The 20,126-nt window shown below is 36.2% G+C and overlaps 1 protein-coding gene across 3 annotated transcripts; it reads right to left on the bottom strand.

Annotated features, from left to right (window-relative positions):
* Positions 1-5,511: 5,511 nt before the first annotated feature.
* Positions 5,512-19,212, bottom strand: LOC123312188 (protein lethal(3)malignant blood neoplasm 1). Of its 3 annotated transcripts, XM_044896453.1 has the most exons (5): positions 19,024-19,212; positions 10,752-10,884; positions 10,179-10,310; positions 6,226-6,672; positions 5,512-6,162 (listed from the first exon to the last, which is right to left on the bottom strand). In XM_044896453.1, the coding sequence occupies exons 1-5, from the start codon at positions 19,033-19,035 to the stop codon at positions 5,573-5,575; spliced, it is 1,314 nt and encodes a 437-aa protein (XP_044752388.1). In that variant the 5' UTR covers positions 19,036-19,212; the 3' UTR covers positions 5,512-5,572. The 3 variants fall into 3 exon arrangements, with proteins under 3 accessions (XP_044752388.1, XP_044752387.1, XP_044752389.1); XM_044896452.1 differs by having other exon boundaries at positions 5,512-6,672; positions 19,024-19,211; XM_044896454.1 differs by lacking the exon at positions 19,024-19,212 and adding an exon at positions 17,195-17,287 and having other exon boundaries at positions 5,512-6,672.
* Positions 19,213-20,126: the final 914 nt, after the last annotated feature.

Raw genomic sequence — 20,126 nt, forward strand, 5'->3', positions numbered from 1 at the left:
GGGAGACTAGGGAGCATTGATACATGGGGAGGCTTGATACAGGCTTATATCCGCGATCTGTAGCCGTTTTCAAAAGTATTATACTAGTGAACACTATTCTTTGGCAGAGGGAATTGCGTGACGTTAATATGTAAGGCTAACAGTAGTTTGTTTGTGAAATATTCAACGAAGAGTGTTTCGAGGTGAGAAATTGTAAGTTTTTACTCAAGTTACCTAAGGGTTTTATGATCATGCATTAATTCTTCGGCATAAACAAACATTTCATTGGGAAATATGCATAAAACTACTCAATTTACAGTTTTATTCGCTTTTCAAAATATATGGGTATAAGATGAAAACATAAATCACTTTAAAAATTGCTTTCAGGGAGGTTTGAGACATTTGTCGTGGGGAGGCCTGATACATGTATAATCTTCAAAAAATATTCCGTAGCTAGTTGGATAGGCCTACATGAAGGCGTCTTCACCATCCAACATATCAAAGGGATTTTTAAAAACCGTACAATCCCCATATATTTAACGAGGCCGACTTTTCTTGTGTGGAAGTGCCTAACTGACAATTTCCTGATTTTTCTACACCTATAGGACCAAAGCAAGCCAGTATCATTGCTGACCTACTCTCCCAGTACATCGTATCAATCCTCCCATATGTGGGGAGGCTTGAGACAGTTTGCATGTTTTTGTGTTCAACGTTCTGTACAGAATAAGATGTTTATGTTTTGCGACTTCTATATTTATTTTGTTGAACGATTAATTGAAGAATTAAATAATATAAGAAAAGTCAGTTTCCAGAATAAAAATTCCAAAAAACGTATCAACCCTCCCCAGTCTCCCCTAGATTATGATGGGGTGAAGGGGACACTGGGTAGCATTAATTGGGATGATTTGATAGCTCCGGACAGGGTCGAGGACTCATGGAACAGATTCATAGCTGAACTTAAATCCGCAGTTGAAATAAACACAAAAATAGTGAAGATAAAGAAATGTTGTAGGAAAAGGAAGCCTTGGGTAACGAAAGGACTCATAACGTCAATAAGAGAAAAAGACCGGATGTATAAAGAAGTGATTGAACATCCTGAAGATCTGGTGATGTTGAGAAATTTCAAAGAATATAAAAATAAGCTGGAGAGGCTACTTACGAAGGCGAAGAAGGATTACTACCGAAGAGAAATTGATAGAAATGAAAACCAATGCAGAGGACTATGGAAGGTAGTAAATGAGCAAGCACGAGACAAAAATCGTAGGTTTGAAATAAAGATGGAAGCAAATGGTGAATTAATTAAAGATGACCACAAATTAGCGGAGGAATTCAATAAGTACTTCTCTGAAATCGGAAGTGATTTGGCAGCGAAAATGCAGAATAAGAACCCCGCATACTCCATTAAGAGGAGAAAAAAGATAATATCAAATTCGATGGTGTTTTTCGAGACTGATGAGGCAGAGGTATTGTATGAGATTAAGACACTCAAGAATGCGAAGGCACCAGGACATGACGGAATTAAAACCGAATGTGTGAGAACTGTTGCTGAATTGATCATCAAGCCGCTGACAAAACTCATAAACATTAGCATTTCCACTGGTATCTTTCCGACAATCTTAAAGAAGGCAATAGTTATACCGATTTACAAGTCGTCGAATAAAGAAGAAATGAAAAATTATAGACCGATTTCCCTGACGTCAACTTTCGCGAAGATCTTCGAGAGGATCCTGAAAACACGAATAGTGGGCTTCTTAACAAAATATAACTTGCTATCGCATAGTCAATACGGATTTCAAAGAAAAAGATCAACACAAGATGCAATTACTAGACTGGTGGCTCTTATATCGGATGCTATGGATAAAAACATTCCCGCCATAGGAATATTTGTAGATCTGCAAAAAGCCTTTGATACGGTAGACCATGAAATATTGATGAAGACGTTGGAAGAGTGTGGATGCAAGGGACTATCTTATAAATTGCTGTCGAGTTACATGAACGGAAGGCAACAGTGTGTGAAGATTGGAGGCTCGACTAGTAGTCCTAGAACCATTACATGCGGACTACCTCAGGGAACGGTGCTTGGACCTGTATTGTTTTTAGTTTATGTGAATGAAATGTTCAATATCGGATTGGAGGCAGATATAATTAGTTTCGCTGATGACACGGTCCTATTTTTCACGGGAGAAACATCGGAGGCAGTTAAAAAGAAGGCAGAATATGGTTTTGGTCAGTTGTTGAATTTCTTTGACGTTAACAAGCTTACGGTGAACATGGAGAAGACAAAATTTATGTATTACACCAGTGATTTTAGAAGATCTCCAACGTTTGATAGACTCTCATCAGAAAATGAATTCAAAATAGGGAAAACAGACACAATAAAATATTTAGGAGTCCTTATAGACAGCCACTTAAGATGGAAGGAACAGGCCAATTTAGTCGTGAGAAAACTGCGACCGATGCTGAGCAAATTTAAAAACATCAGGCAAATATGTGACGAAGAGGAACTAAAAACCGTGTATCATGCATTGATAGAATCACACTTAAACTATGGAATACTAGCATGGGGTGGAATGGCCAACTGCCACTATGCAAGAATAGAAAAAATGCAATTGCATATTGAAGATTATTTACAAGAAACCTATTACTCATCCAACGGAAGACCTATTCAGGACTGCGAAATTGCTTACTACCAGGCAACTATATGCAAGGACCCTCCTCATACATCAGCACAACACTTCTACACCTGTACCTGAGAAAGGCAGAAAATTGAGAAATAAACATATAAACTTGCCTAAATTAAGTAAAACGAGTACTCTTAGAACATTTACCTACCTCGCCCCACTTCTGTACAACAGGCTTCCAGAGCATTTGAGGGACATTCGGTCTCATTCCAACTACAACAGGCAGATAAGACACTGGATAGAACAACAACACTGGAACTTTTGGGTTTCCTTCTGGAATAGAAATAATTTTATTTAGTTATTATGGACTTTTGGTTTTTAGTAATTACTCACCTTCAGCATTAGATTGTGATTAGAAAGAATAAAGTAAACTCACCTCCATATGTGCATAAATGCGTATGTAGATAAGTAAAATTATTACCACAGACAAGTGCTTGGCACTTTTGTGGTCTTTGAATGTTTTGTTGACGATTGTGTATTGGTGGATTTATTTGTATTTTCTTGTTATTTTGGGTCAATAAACATTATTATTTTTTTTTTTTCCTTCGTGTGATGGGAAAACCCTTTATGGGCGCCCAGAGGGTCCGCACTCTAGGTAGTGTGAGACTCCGAGATCTTGTTTGGCTACTCACTAAAAACCCCTCACACTTTCGACGGAGAAGTTCTTCGTCCGGCCCTTGCAGCGTCCCTTAACAAAAGAGATGAGCTGCAAGTGGCATCTAGAGTTCATGGGATCTGATGATATGCAGTGACCCAAGCAACACCGCCTTCTGCATTCTGTGCGCTAATATCTCGGACCAAGATCTGCAGGCCGGAATAATCTTCAATTCTTCCACGTAGTTGGCTCTCATTCCTCCGAGACATCCTAGGATCAGTACAACCATCCTGACTTTATGACCCGGGTACATAGTTCCAAGCTCGAAAACAAGATCTTTGTATTTTTGCCTTTTCTGCTCTTCCTTCATCACCATGTTGTTTTCTGCAGGGGATGAGAATTCCACGACGAACAATTCCTTCAGCTCTTTGTCCAAAAGATACATTATTATTATTATTGTTATTATTATTGTTATTATTATTATTATAATTAAACATCTACGCATTTTTTATCATGCATTGGTTCTACCTCAACTTTCGTATGGCATAATAGCATGGGGTGGTGTCTTTGACTGTCACAGAAAGGGTCTTGATGTTTTGCAAAGGTGTATTCTGAAAGTTATGAATAGGAAGGGAGTAAGATTCTCATCTGAGATTATCTACAGGATGTCTGAAGCTCTAGATATAACTCCTTCTAACGCAGCTCCTACAAAAAGATGGATCAGTCGAACAGGACAAAATTTGTATCCGGAGGTAAAATACCCTCCCATTCGGATCTCCGGGGGAGGGTGCCTGAGCGAGTGAATCATCGTACAACAACCAATGTTAAGCACATAGCTTTTGCAGTATGGAACGTCAGAACCTTGCTAGACAACCCCAAGGCCGACCGACCAGAGAGGCGTACTGCCCTAATCGATAAGGAACTGCAACGAACATCCATTGCAATAGTTGCCTTAAGCGAGACACGCTTCTCGGACGAAGGTAGCTTGGTAGAACATGCTTATACTTTTTTCTGGAAGGGCTTGCCAGAAGGCCAAATCAGACAACATGGTGTAGGCTTTGCCATTAGAAACGACCTGGCCTCCAAACTAACCGAAAATCCAGTTGGCATCTCAGAACGTTTAATGACCCTACGCTTTCCTGCAGCAAACAACACGTTTGTGAACATCATTGCAGTATACGCACCCACTTTGAACTCCTCTGACAACTCAAAGGACACTTTCTACAAATCACTCGTTGCTACATTAAGTAAAATCCCAAAACGGGAACGAATTATCCTCCTTGGAGACTTCAACGCCAGAGTGGGCAGATGTCAAGACTCAGAACTAAGTATTGCACCTGTAATTTTTTTTACATCACCACACCCGTGTGACGAAAGCTTTCCTCACCCTAACCACAGATTCGAAGCGTTTTGACGATTTGACCAAAAGTAAAAGTTGAATTTCCACTTTCAGTTATCATTACTAACGGACTAAACTTCTTACTTTTGTATATCTCCCTTATCACTTTTAAATAGTATTAATATGATGACTTAATTTTCGGTTAAAAATTAAGATTTGAGATGATGTTATCATCATTCATTAAAGGATAGTTCTCTTCATTTCAACAGTGCAATCATGGTCTTTATACAATGGTGCAATTCATGAGAAGTCATGAGTGAGATATTTTTTGATCTGGTTCTTCTATTATTATTCTACAGTAGTAAAAAAATCAAATTAAAAGAAAAACATCTCTCTTCACAATTTCATTAATTCAATGCTTTTAATTTCGATTTCTATCCAACATTCAGATTCATCTGGAAATGGCGGAGGGGGGTCTCAGACCCTCTTGTCGTCACTGCTTTTTATAACGTCACTGTATTACATTGGGATAAACCACATAACAACCACAAGAAACACATAAATACCAGCACGATAGTGTGCGAGAAGAAAACCGGCTAAGAGATGAACGGTTTATAGGCAAATGCCCGGAACCAATATTCAAGAAGCAGTTAATGGTTTTTAGTGGGTCTCGAGCCCAGGAAAGTGATAATCCCCACACTTGTTCCCCCTCAGGAGAGGGTGGTTCGTCTGACTTGCAGATTTTCCCCCTGCTACGCCAAAAAAAAAGGGAAAAACCACGTTACATATTATAGAAAAATGCCATATTCACCTTTCATTTTTTAAACATTAAGTTGTCAAAGAATTTTTATTGATTCAATAAATATTTACAAAATTGATCAACTGAGCTAATAACAAGTTGATCTTACGGGTCTATCTTTTTATAATATCGAGGTATGATATTTTACATTTTCCATATAGATATTATCCATACGAGTTTCATTTAACAGGATACCATACAAACTCAAAGCTCTTCAAAACGAATGTCTTATCATCCTTAGGTGTATCTGGTGAATCCAATCCAATATTTATTATTCTCACTTTGGGTCTGTACCCAAACTCATCAGCGACATAAGTTACTACCCTACTTATGCCATCGCTTCCATTAACAAAGTATCCACCAATTTTAGCACCGTTCTTGTAACCCGTCTCGTAGTGCCCTTGGAACCCAACAGTCCAGTTGAAGCGATATAGAATATCAGTTATATCCTTCTCCATTATTCCTGCTGGGAGACCGTCAACCATACCTGGGTATTTATCTTGGATTGGTATGTCTGGGTTTCCTGGGACTTTTATCACACCATCGGTTACTTTAACCGGAGAATCAGGATTTCTGTAAGTAATCTGTGAGGAATGTTGGCTGCCTTTGGAGGGTCCAAATACGTCATTTGGATTGTTCGGTGGGTTACTGAACGAGTCGGAGTAGGGGGATATGCCTGAAGGATTCAAGTTTCCAGCACCGGACAAAGGTGGGACATCATTAGATTTTTGGGGAAACTGCGGGCTCGATTCAATGTTGCCATTAATGCCTTGACTTTGTTGTGAGTTTCTTTGGGGAAACTGCGGGCTCGATTCAATGTTGCCATTAATGCCTTGACTTTGTTGTGAGTTTCCAATGGCTGGAGCCAACAAGCCATTGAAAGAGACCGGTATATTTGGTCGATTTTGGTTTCGAATTTCTGATTCAGGATATTGCTCGTTGCCTTTTATACCCAAGTTGGACGAGCCAGGGCCTGATGAAGGAATTCCTTCTGTTGGTAATCTTTGTGGTTGTCCTGATGGAATACCTCCACCTTGTAGGTTTCCACCATTATTATTGAGAAGTGGTGGTCTTTTAGTTGTAGTCACATACCCGCAACCAGCACAGGCCGGTTTTATCGTTGGTTGGGTGGTAAACTCTTTTTTCGGAGAGCGAGTTGTAGAGACATCTGTTCTTTTTTGTACTTGTACAGGTTGCAGTGAGGGGGACTGGGATGATTGAGGTCCTTTTGGAATCGAGGAGTATTTCGAAGAACCATAATCTGGTGAGCCGTCAAGAGCTGAAACAATTTTCAATATCTTATTTGGCGAATTAAAATGATTCAGAATGGATTTTTTACAATAAAGAGAAATTCAACAGAATTAAAATGTAATAAGTAATGTAAAGCTGAGGTAATGGTGTCCAGTATTCGTTCTACGATATGGAATGTTGAAAAGGCTTTTATTCCTAACCTAACCTAACATCGCGACCAGGTTCAGGTTTTATAAGCCAACCCTGTATACGATCTTAGCAACTGGATAAAATCTTATAATAATATTCTGGGTTTTGATCAACATCTAGCACCAAATAACTTTTTCCTTCCACGGGATAAGTATGATATTTAAAAATCACATACAAAGAAGCAGGAGCCTGTAAAAATAGGACTCCACAGACTAAGACTAAGACCTGAAATTTCAGAAATTTCCGAGGATGCAAAATAAGCATTTACCGTGGGAGTGAATGAACAATTTCACATTAAGTATGAAATAACGGAAATAAGAAGCCCTAATATATTTTTGACTTGAATGAATCAGGTGAAACCTTAATGAAATTCATTATAATTATGTATGACAATTTCACATGAAATAGTCAGTAGAAACCAACACGCAAAATTTAATTCTTTGGTGTCCACTATATTGTAGAAAAATACTCGAACATTTTTTTTAAATTTACGTAACCAAAGATTATAGATTAGAAAGATAGGAAACGAAGCGACTAAAGTGATTTGAGCGCCATCTGTGTTTCAAAAGTGTTTTTAAGGCCCTGAAACTGGTTAGAATATTAATTCGAAGGACATTTTCAGAATCATATGAAATTATGTGAGACATCATAATATGGCCATTTTGATCAAAGAGGTTCTGAATGTTTTGATTCTCGTACCGCCTTTTGTTTATCAAACTCGTTTGTGTTGTTGGTGATTATTGAAATGTTTGTCTAATTTCTTGGTGAAAACCTCCAAATATCGTTCGAAAATTATTGAATGGTGAAGAACTGTGGATTGAATGAAAAAAATGGGAATGTAAGTATTAAAACTGGTAACAAGTGACTCGGTTATTCATTGGTTTTTAATTTCAGTACTACGAAGTGTATAAAATTTTCAGGGCATAAGGGCCTGCAAACACTACTGACTAAACCATGTGCAATGAACATTTTACTGCAAGTCAATTGATAACTGTTCACCCACGTGAATTGTTGTATACAGGAAGTATCCCTTGCATGAAGGGTCTATTTAGGGGAAATTATGACTTTTATACATCCATTCAAAGATTCTAACCTGCTTCTCCTTCAATATAATCAGAAATGCAAAGGTTTTATTGATTTCGTTTTGGGCATCGAGTGAGTGTCAAATTGTTTGGAAAGTCAAAGTTTTGTGAAACCTGCTGTGAGTGTTTTGTTCATTCATTAATCAATATATTGTGTCATAAGGAGACCATATCATAAAGAAATTATAAAGAAACTATACTGACGGGCAAATATACAGGTTTTTTTTGTGGTTCCGAAAATTCTGTGAATAATAGGTATGTGAGTAACTTAAACGTGTATGCTATGATGTTATATTGAATATTGGTTCATATAGATTTCTGATACAAATTCCACTAAGTTTATAATATCTAAAAAACGTATTGCGCAGAAACAACACCTTTGACGTATAGCAGATCACAAGAGTTGTCCTAGTCAAAACTCTATTCGTTGTCCATAATTTCAAATTTTTGTAAATGTTTATAAATTTCAAATAAAAATATAGTACATCCCACAGAGTATTTCATTGATATCAATTGATTACAAACAATTTTCAGAAAACTAACATCCTAGTCACAAAATACAACCATACTTTTGTTTTGTCGCTCAGGATGTTTGTTTTTTGGTCTCAACAAATTCGATATTGAAATCCAATACAAGGAAAACAATTCGAATTTCGCGCCTTCCAATTATAAAACAGAAAACTGTTATGAAACAGTTTTTCTGTATTGACAGAACGTTATCAGCACCATCTCATTGTCAAATGTGTTTTCACTGGCCAAAATGTAGTCGGTTTTTAGTACTAGAGATATGAGGGCGTTTCCTATCTTTCTACTCTATGATCTTTGTACGTAACTTTCAATTCCCTCAACGGGGGTTCCAGAGTCATTGAGAAACAGCTCTTTTGAAAGGACAACCATATTTTTTTTCCAGAAATGGAAAGTGGCTGAGGATGATTTGCTCATTGATAGGGTTTTTCCATCAGGCCATTTCTTGTTTTAGGAACTCAATGGTTAAATTTATTGTATTCAAATTCTTACTTTTTACAAGAGTGATTGGTGTTTTTGAAGTGTTATCGAAAATATATATTTTTTCAGGCTAGAGATTGATGAAAGATGTAAGAACATTTCAATTAGATTCAAAAAAGGCATGTTTTTGATATCACCTCAAAACCATCAATTACATCTAAAGTGTTCGTTAGTGATTACAATATACATAAAAAAGTCCCTATAATGAAAGAAGGTTGATAAGAAACCCCATCAGTAACCAAATCATCCCTAGTATCATTTTGCAGTTTTTCAGTCCTCTTAGAGGGTGTATGGCAAACAATTCAATTATAGATACATGAAGATTGTATATTTCGAATTAAAAAGGAACGTGTTCGAGCATTCTGCTAAAGACTAGTAAATACCGAAAAGATGAATTTTGTGCGTTACGTTTACGCACTCTATTCGGGAATAAAAGGTCCTAGAACTTTTTTTTTTGTCTGATATGATTGTTTCTTCAGGCCACAAATAAGGTTATTTTGCTGAAAAGCAGTGGAAGAATTCATCAGCCCCAACATTTTTGACAAATTCAATAGTGGAAAACTAGATGACTGAATTTTTTTTTGAATCAAGAAACATCCCACAATTTGTGATTGAACAGAAGTTTTGGAAGTTTTTGGGAAAGCTGTCGTTAGTATTAAAACATTGCTAATAGTAGTTGATCATCGCTGGGTATACATTATTCGTCTTCACCTATTAATCTGACGGACGCGGACGTTACAATTTTGGAATGTGGGATTGATATCCGTTTTTGGATTTTGTCATATCTATTACTGAAATTTTCAATGAGCAATTTGCAGATCTTTGTATTCTGATGTGTCACAACTTGTGTATGAAACTTGTAATGAAATTAGTAATGTCCAGAATGAATTCGAAAAATGTTTAACGCCGTGCAGAAAATTATTGAAATCTGGTGAAAGTACCTCCTCCAGAAAGACTCTAACCTACGACCCCTGATTGCTGGTCAGGCGTTCTGCTATCTGAGCTACTGAGGAGAGTTGAGGTCGTTGAGGACCCATCTGCAAAGTCTTGGAACCGCTTTCAGCCAGAATTATGATATTAGTGTTATCGCTTACGAACGGTGGCGTTCGGATGTACTTTCTCCAGAATTCAATTACTGTCTACGTGTCGTTAAAAAATTCCAAAACTATATGAAACATTATTGATTCAATTATTCAAAAATCTGATAGATTACAACTGGAGTTGATGAAAATAAATGATTGCAAACAAATGTACTCACGTGGACTGACTTTGATATTTTTCATGCTCAATATCCTGAAATTTCCATTTTCGTCAGTAGCGTAGACTGTCACGTGATAAACACCATCAGCAGTTATGAAACCGAACTCTCCTTGGATTATACCATTCACATCTAAAAATTTGAGAGTGATGTCATTTCATGAAGAATTTTAACAGAAGATAAAATAAAAAATGCAGTAGAAATCGACAAATCATTCAACCAATTGCATTTTTTCTCAATTTCATGTTATGGTATCTACTCTAAGGCACGTGCGGAAGTTTTTTTTTTTTTCAGAAAAACTGTTCAAGTTATCATAAGTTTTATATCCAACAATACGACAGCGAAAAGATTGCAAAAAAATAAATTCATTAGCTCTTCATGAAAATACATCAGGAAATGAATTAAATATATGTTTTCTGATTCATTCGCAATTAAATGTAGTTTATTATATTATTAACCGATCCTTTTGTCCTGTCAGCATTATAAATAAAAGTTCAACCATAATAATTAAACTCATGCAAATGAGGACTATAATTAGCAGTAATTCATTGCCAATATAATGAATCAATATACCTTTTTTCTCATGCCTGTGTTGCATTCCTTCAATTGTAAATCCGAATTCATATGCTCTATCTTCATCTGGATCTTTCGTTCTCCCATTTGTAGAATCGGTTAGTAGAATTGCCAGTACAACAACGGTGAATAACTGAAAATTGAAGGTGATGAAGGACATGCTTAGTAATTATGAGCAGTTTACAATGAACTATAATGTTTACTACTGTATAGATTTTATATTTCAGGTAACGAGCTAACGGTTCAATTTGTGAATTTATTACTCACAATTAAGTCAATAAACTCCAAGAACTTTATTTATATAGGTGAATAAAAAGGAATCCCTAACTTCCTTGGTCGAACCATAAGTTGAGAACAACCTAACCAATTTCATTGAATGAGGATTTAATTCTTACAATATATTAATTGCTTTAATGGCTTCATTTGTGATCAATAAGATCATACTAAGTTTTACCCCTCGGAGAGGATGGGCACAGTTTCTGATGGCAGAAAATGGGCTAAGCACCTATCATTAAAGATCTAGAGAACTAAAACCTGCCTAGAATAAGACCTAGCGCGTATTTTTTGACCAACCAATTTTCATACTGGAGGAGCAAAAAATTTTTTCGAGATATTTCGAAATTTTCAGTTCTTGGAGGCATATTCAAAAGTAGATCATGAATTGATTAAACTGGCTGAGGTGAAATTGTATAACACCATTGAGTATTAAAAAAAAATGATAACACTAAATTCTGCGTCGAGTGAGACCAAACGAGAACTTTTTGGACCAGCCATTTTCATAGTATATGACCTCAAATTTGGATCCATTTTAGGAGGTATTAGGCCTGTTTTGGTTCGCTTTTAGGATGGTTCCAGAACGGTTCAAAACAGTCGCACATTTATTTATTCAGCGTAAGCTCGCGCGTAGCATGCGTGTAGCTTCCCACACCATTGCTGCTCCACTACTTTGAACCGATTCGGAACCGCCTCAAGTGCGAACCAAAACAAAGCTATTGTAAAATGTTCGAGTGAGATCAAGTGAGTATTTTTTGGACTACCCCTTTCCATACTAAGAATCTCAAAATTGGGCTGATCCGCAGATGTGGTTCTTATATTTTATGATAATCCATGATCTAAATACTGAACTACATATATGATTTTCACTTGTCTACATGATTCATTTAACAACAAACATAAAATTTTATGTTTTTTCGGAAATATGTTCGAAAGTAGCTTTTACAGGGTGATTGAGCCAATCTCCTGATAGACGTTTATGGAGAACTTTATCATAATTTTGTACTCAAAATATCTTCAGACCTGTGCAACTTCCGGTCATATCGCAAATGGCTTAGTACTCATTTGAAATGGCACACCCAGTATATACCTACATCGTTAAATAGCTAATTTTTTATGGCAGTACGCAATTCCTTGGGCAAAAACGGTTTATGAGTTATTGCGATTCTTATGCAATAAATGGTTAAAACAGGAGGTCACATTTCACTGAATATTTCAACAGAAGAGGTTTTTGAAGAAAAATCTTTACCATTCTCTATTTTGCCACTATGTTTCATTATAACACTTTCTGCTGTTATAACTGCAATTTCGAATAGCTGGTTAAGTGAATGACTTTTGTGGAACCACAAGAGAAAACCTATTGAATTATATGTTGGGATTATTGAAAATTCATGAACATTAAACAGAGTTCATTATCGAAAAATAGAACTTTAGTTTCTTTTTGTAGTTTCACAAAGAATTCAAGTCTTCCAACTTATGAAAATCTTCTCATAAACACCCTATACGTTTTCGGTCCAAACAGCGTTTTTATATTTCATTATGGCAAAATTTGACGAGGTAATGATGCTTTCGACCGTTACCTTCGTAGAAGAAATATTTGAAAGTGTGGACCTCCCGGTTTCACCATTTTTTTCATAATAACTCATAAACCATTGAATTCTCACTCAAAGTGAGGTATGATGGCGGTGAAATTTGAAATAGGAAAACAGTGAGATGTATTCAGGATAACCGAAAGCTGCAGATTTCTGAATATATTTTTGGGAGAATTTCCATTTTCGAAAACTTCAACAAGAGGTATTTTCAGCACAAAATTGTTCATCGTTTTCCCTAAACGACCAATAGGCAATGCGGGAATCACCTTGTATATGCGATTATGATATATGGGGAGTCCGGGAGAGTTGAACACCTTTTCACTCTGAAGCCACTTACGTTGTTTCTGTAAATTATAGCAACTCATTTTTTTGCGTGAAGGTATCATGCCCAAATAGGTAACGATAGATAAAAGTAGAGTGATGGTGAGATGAACATTTTGAGTACAGCAATCCTTTTTTTAGGAACTGAAAATTCGCTCATGTCTCTCAACCCAAGGAAAAGTTAAGAGAGATTTGACCATAAGTTTTTTTATCAGGAAAAATAGAAAGAAAACAAGTTCCAATGACCAGCGATTGTCTATGTCAAAGTTTTCAACATATCTATCAGGGTATGAAATACATAATTTCTATTCCATAGTCACTCTCCCTTATTTCAGAGAGGGTTTTTTTCACTTTTTTGAACCTCAATTTGTATAATAAGGATTAATTTAGATGCATACCTACCACCCGCTGATATGAATATCAACAAGTGGTACGATCTGAATTGAACTAGCCAATTTGTAATCATTGCCTCCCCGTGTAGGCGTGATCATTCTTGATCTTCAATTTGTATATTTTCTTATATTTATTTCTATTATTCAATTTTTTTTTTAAGAAAACTAGTATCCGAGCTCAGTGCGGGAAACTTGGACCACTGATTATGTCTCCCGACCATAGCACAGGTCAAATCTCCCGCACTCCCTTTTATGCCCGTTTGCACCGTTTCGCTGGTAACCATGGTTAAACTAATCGATGTTTAATATTTAAACGTTGCTTAGCGGTTGACGGTTTGCACCGTGGAATCATAATCGTTGTTTACTTCAATCATTGATAGGTTTGGCAACACCACTCACGCCATAAAAATTCAAAATTTCAGCCAAGCACATCATAGAAGATAATTTAAAAAGAAAAAGAAGTCAAGGTTTTCTGACTTAACTTCTGTTGTCAAGGTGGGAAATTTGAACATTTCTTTTGGAGTTTCGGTGTTGTGTTTTGAATATTTGAAGTGCGAACATGGATAGCATCAACACATCCTATTACTCGAGGAAAAAGAGCCTTCTTGTGAAAGGACTGTTGAATTTGCACTATATCCTCATCTTTGGTCATTGTAATGAATTCGGAATATAATTTACCAATTGCTAATGAAACTGCAGCAATAATTCTTGATACTTTCGATACATCTACATTTATGAAATTATCAATAAAAGCCAACTGACCAGCACTAGCATAAAACCGCAATGTAGTAGCAATTGATTTATTGGGTCAACAATATTATTCCTGAAATATCTATATATGTATAATATAACCAATTATTAAATTCCATTCTCCATAGAGGGCAAAAAAATAACACGGTTTCTCTCGTTGAACGAAATCTTCTGAAAAAAGTGAGGTCCATTCTTTCGAAATAATTTCTTCTACGGGGAAAATATCTGGGAAATCCAAATTCGATATTGCCAAGTGCATCAAGATCATCATCTAGTAATATCTCATCTTCCAAATCATCCATTATTAATTCGAATTTTATATCGACACAAATAGAAAACACAGTTGGACAGTTGTCAATCGAATTTGAAGTATTACTTCAATCAACTTTTTAATCGAGCTTTAATCGAGCAAATTTCTGCGATTAGTTTAAACAACGTTTAAGGGCCTTATAATCAACGTTTAGGAACGGTGCAACCCGGTTAGGGAATTAAACGTTGTTTAAGAATATAATCGTTGTTTAGAGAAACGGTGCAAACGGCCATTAGTCTATTCTTCTTCTTCTTCTTCTTCCACGCAATTTAGGCCTTAGGCCTGTAAGTCCCATTTCAACTCTCCTGTGAGATTGACGTCCAAGAATCTTTCCACCTTTTTGGTGGCCTGCCCGGAGGACGTCGTGACTGGGGTCGGCCATCCCTTGCAATCCTCGCTATTCTATTAACATCCATTCGGCTCACATGCTCATTCCATTCTCGTCGTCGTCTGCGACCCCATCTGACCACGTCTTCGATCTCGCATTCCTTCCGTATGTCGCTGCTTCTTTTCATGTCTCTCAGAGAGTAGCCTGCAATACTTCTGAGTGTTTTCATTTCAGTTGTTCTCAAGATGTTCTTGGTTTTTTGGTTTTCTGCCCGGGTTTCTATAGCATATGTAAGTACAGGTCTTATGCAAGTCTTATAAATCTTGGTTTTAGCACGGATGTTCATGTATTTGTTATTCCATATTATCTCCCTCAGGGCTCCAGCTATTCGGTTGGCTTTGTGTGCTTGATCTCTTACTTCGTTGGTCCTATTCTGACTGTAGGTAAGTTGTACTCCCAGGTATTGAATCTCCATAACCTGCTCTACAGGCTTGTCATCAACCACAAGTTTGCATCTTATGGGTTCCCTAGCGACGACGAGTGTTTTTGTCTTGGGGATAGATATTTGCATGTTGTACTCTGCAGCCTTTTGGTAGAAAGCGTGCAGAAGCCTTTGCAGGTCGTCCTCGTTTTCAGCTATGATTACTGCGTCATCTGCATAGCATATGATCTTAATTTCCCCAGTGGTGAGCATGTAGCCTCTGCCCGCTTGCTTGACGTGGGTGATAATGTCGTTCATGAGGATATTAAATAATTGAGGGCTTAGAGAGTCTCCTTGTCTTATTCCCGATGGTGTTGGAATTTCTTTTGTCATCTTCTGGTTCAACAGTAGATGGGTGCTTGTATTGAGATTGAGCTGTTTTATGATGTCCACAATAGTTCCAGGTACCCGCTTCTTCCTCAGAACATCAACCACATCCTTCAGTTTTACCCTGTCGAATGCTTTGGTAAGATCGACGAAACACATGAATGCTGGCCTGTCATACTCTATAGCTTTTTCAACGATCTGCCTGACCGTGAAGATGGCGTCAATGGTCGATCTATTTTTTCTGAATCCCTGTTGTTCTTCCGACATGGTTACATGTTCAATGAGTATTGTTTCCAGGATCTTCGTGAACAATTTCATAGTTGAATTCAACAGTGTTATGCCTCGGTAATTTTCGGGGGATTTCTTGTCGCCCCTTTTGAACACAGGAATGGTGATACTTTTCTTCCATTCCTGGGGTACCTTTTTGGTCTTCAATATTTTATTGTATAGGGCAGTTAGTTCTACCATAAGTTCGTGTCCTCCATTCTTCAAAAGCTCATTCGGTATTTTAGTCTATTCAACAGATGTTTTCTTGAAACTCCCACAACTACTATTAAGAAGGCTCATCGTTTGTAAAACAATATTAATCAATGAAAGCAATAAAACTAAATAACACCACGCACCTATTTAACTTTTCAGACAGTGTAACAAACAAAAATTATCCGATTGCTTACTTCCTAACAACAAAATCACGTTCAACCCTCTCACTCATCCTGAACTGTTCTGATGGCGGCCAAAATGGAGCCGCCACTAGTTGTGCCTTGTTACGAGTATGTCGCAAGCTATTTACGATACCGGTAGTGCGAAATTTGAATTGAAATATTTGAGGTGGTTGAAGTTCTCTACCTGAGCAAGTCTCACGGACTCAACATACAGATTAAAGTTATGCAATAGACTTAATCCTTCGTGGAATGAAATAAAGCCTCAAATTCCTTTTCAGAGAAAGTTTCGACATTTTGAAATTCGTGTGAAACAAAGCGCGCATTGCTTAGACTATAGATTAATTGAACAGAGTATTTTTAAGATTATCTATGGTTTAGACCACCCGTTTCCGTAATGAAGACCTCATAGTGTGACCAGCTTTAAGATTATTATTAGAAACAAATCAATTTATCGAAAATGTCTCTTTTAGAATGTCATAGTCATACAACATTTTCGGTACACATATGATGAATGACGATAACTATGTTAATTCGCTCAAGCTTGAAACACTTAATTATGAACATGTCAATTGCCCAAAAAATACGCCCTCAGTATCACTATACATTTAAACTATTAATATTCTTGTAAGGGAATAATGTTGGACACCTTGAGATAAGCTCACCTCTATCAAGCAGAAAAACCTAGAATAGTTTCACAGGGTCACTGAGAATGCCTTTAAAACTATAAAAATGTTAAAATGATATAGCCAATACTTTATGAAAATCTATAATCCAACTGAAAAAACTCAAGTACATTATTCTCACTATAACATGAGTTATGCATCCACTACAGGTGCATGTTTGGCTAAGCACAGCATAATTTAGTATCGATAGCACGATTTTTGTTTTTTGTAATGTATCATATGGTCCATTTCGACTGAAAGTTTATTTTTTATTCAGTACGATCTAAAACAAAATTTCCTCTTTTCTATTACTGATGGACTATACGTATTGTATCCGGTACTTACAAGGCTACTATCACAGCAAATAAAAGATGTTCCTCATAACTCTATCGCACAGCGTGATCGTAGAAAGGAGTCACACGAACTGTTGTCTGAATGATAATTAGTTAGTTCGAAAATCCTTGAATTTAATATTTATTTTTTCCATATCGAACGTGCGAACCAGAAATAAATCTGCGTGCATCGGGAATGCAAAGTGACCCGGAATATCAATAGATGTGGGTGGATCGGAAAATATTACATTTGATTGCTATCCTCGAATTTTTGTGTTTTTCAAATGAATCTAGATCTTCCCATGAAAAATAGAAATAATATCTTCGGTTTAGTTTGGATAATAGTTTATACAGGGTGTGGCGAAGTGAATGGATAATATATGGTATCTGCGGGTAGAGGTCGGTTCAGAAAAATATGTTTTATGTTTTGAGTAAAAATCCCCGGCTTTCGAGATATTAGAGATTTTCCAAAATTAAAAAAAATTACACCCTTTGTTATTCTTTTTGGTTTCCAGAATCTGAAGGAATTTTTTGAATCTATTTTTGTATAGTATTCCTGAATAGATGCGCTATCGAATGTTATTCATAACTTTTAGGGCTCATGCATAGTTTTGTTTTGAACAAAAAACTAACTCAAATGTTCTGTTTTCATTACTTTTTTCCTGAGTTTAACCTAATGTGGTGTGGAAAAAATATGGTTACCTGAGTGTCAAAGTAAGAAAAAACATGCTATTGAGATTCCAAATTGGTTTAACTCACTGTCTTTCCAGTGAAATTTAGTTTAATAACATGATACTTTTTTTGAAATGGTTATTTTCTCTCGTTTTATTTCATGCTTGAACGCCACAGTTATGCAATTAATATTTTCAAGTAATGAAGTAAATTAGAGCACTTTCGTATTCGTTGTAGACCCTCCTTAACCGACATCCTCCAAGATCCATATGTGGATCATGAAAGACACACTATTTTTTGACAAGGAATTATCCCTTACATTTTTTCGGAACTATTCATTTACACCCTGTAGTAAAAGAAAACCGTTAAGGCCTTTTCTCCATGGATGGGTAGTGAGCATAAAAAAAGGCCACATTCAAAAACTTAGTAAAGGCGATAATGACTTTAATTCTGAGTGAATGATCAGAAGCTTATTGAGACTATTTTTTCATCTTAGAAATCTTTTGAAATTCAGGCTAAGAATTATTCTGAATATCAACACCTGCATATTCTATTATGACCTAAATTATCTCGTAACAAATTGTTGTTTTTCCAGAATCTCTCTTTTTCGATAACCTATGTCTTAATAAAAATTCAAGGATTGAGTGAATTTGTTTAATCCATTCTTCAAAAATATTACATCATTATTCAATTGTAATATGTGAGCAGTTGAGCACATTTTTCATCAATGCAATCTGGTTTTCCTATGCCAGCCCCATACTTATATTTTGAATTAAGTTCTGGGAGGAAAACAAATAATGCAAAATTTCATTTCAAGCAATAAAAGATGACTACTGATAATTATATCACTAAGCAGTTTATACAAAACCTGCAGAATTCAGTTGATTGATTACAATGACCAAAATATTCAGCAAAGTATGTACAAAGGATTGTCAAGAAAATATAACTTCATACCAGAGGAATGAAGATATATACCGTTATTCTCCATTAATGTAGATAATTCAAATTGTTTGAAATTAAAATTTCTGAATTCGCTCACCCCCTAATTCATCAGGCTTAGAATTGACCGTTTGAAAAAATTCGCGATCTTTGCGAAATTCAGCAAATAGTTGAATGATGACATTTTTGCAAGGCAACACATAAACTATTGATGAATATAAAACCACTCACCTTGTGCTCCATTACTCAACTAACTGATCACCCACTATCGATGATCTATTGTTTGAAGAGACGACTTCACATTTATGACTGTATTGCCTGAATTGCCAAACTTATATGTGGCGTATATTCTTCAGTTATCTCTTGTATTAAACGACGTTTATAGATATTCCATCCGATCCCCACCTTGGTCACCCAAAGAATATGTATGACCCATCAATTATCATTAATTGTATAAATGGAAATAAATAGAAACAATATTGCATGCGGTATCTTATTGAAAAATCGATGGTCATTCGTGAATTCAAATCTAATCACTTCCGAATGTTTTGAACTTGAGAAGAGCTCAACTTTTATTCCATTCCTGAAGAATGAAGCATACGATGATTATTCAGGATGACATGACAAACTGAATGTATTTGTGAATCTGAAGCAATCTTGGTAAAGGTGAAATTAATTTTGCTCGAGGATGTATTCAGTCAGATACTGTTCAGTCTACCTTAGAAGTAGGGATGAGAACTTTCTGAAGAAAATAAAAAAAAACGTTGGTCCAACAGAAGTATTGTCTGATCTCAATTCCATGGGGAAATCACAAATACATCAATTCTAGCAAAGTAGGAAAAATTATTGTGCTCCTTCTGTATGTTATTTAGTACAAGTCTTCTCTTCATGCTACGTCATGCCATGTCATAGGTTCAGCAGAACATTTTAAGATGTTTTATAGACAAACAATAAAATTACTGAACTAATGTAAATATGTAATAATATACCCCGCATCTTGATCAAGATGGAAGAGCGTCAAGGGGTTATTATTTTTAAGACGTTAAAACACAAATATTGAAAGTTTTCAAAAAGGGAAAAATGTGGATTCTGCTCGTCGCGCGAAAGACAGGCCTTGATGTTGTATTCTATATTCTTCTGGGGAGAAAGTTCAAATAAGACTCGTGAATAAAAATAACAATTGAATATATCAAAAAAATTTGAAATTCTTTAAAACACGTACTCGGTCGATGACGACCAACTTCAATCTTCAATTTCATAAAACACAAGCCAGGAGCAGAAATCAGACTAAATGTCCCATCGACGAAAACCAAACGGTAAGATATGCTCATAGA

The sequence above is a fragment of the Coccinella septempunctata genome, chromosome 4 (genome assembly GCF_907165205.1).
Source record: "Coccinella septempunctata chromosome 4, icCocSept1.1, whole genome shotgun sequence".
NCBI lineage: Eukaryota > Metazoa > Arthropoda > Insecta > Coleoptera > Coccinellidae > Coccinella > Coccinella septempunctata.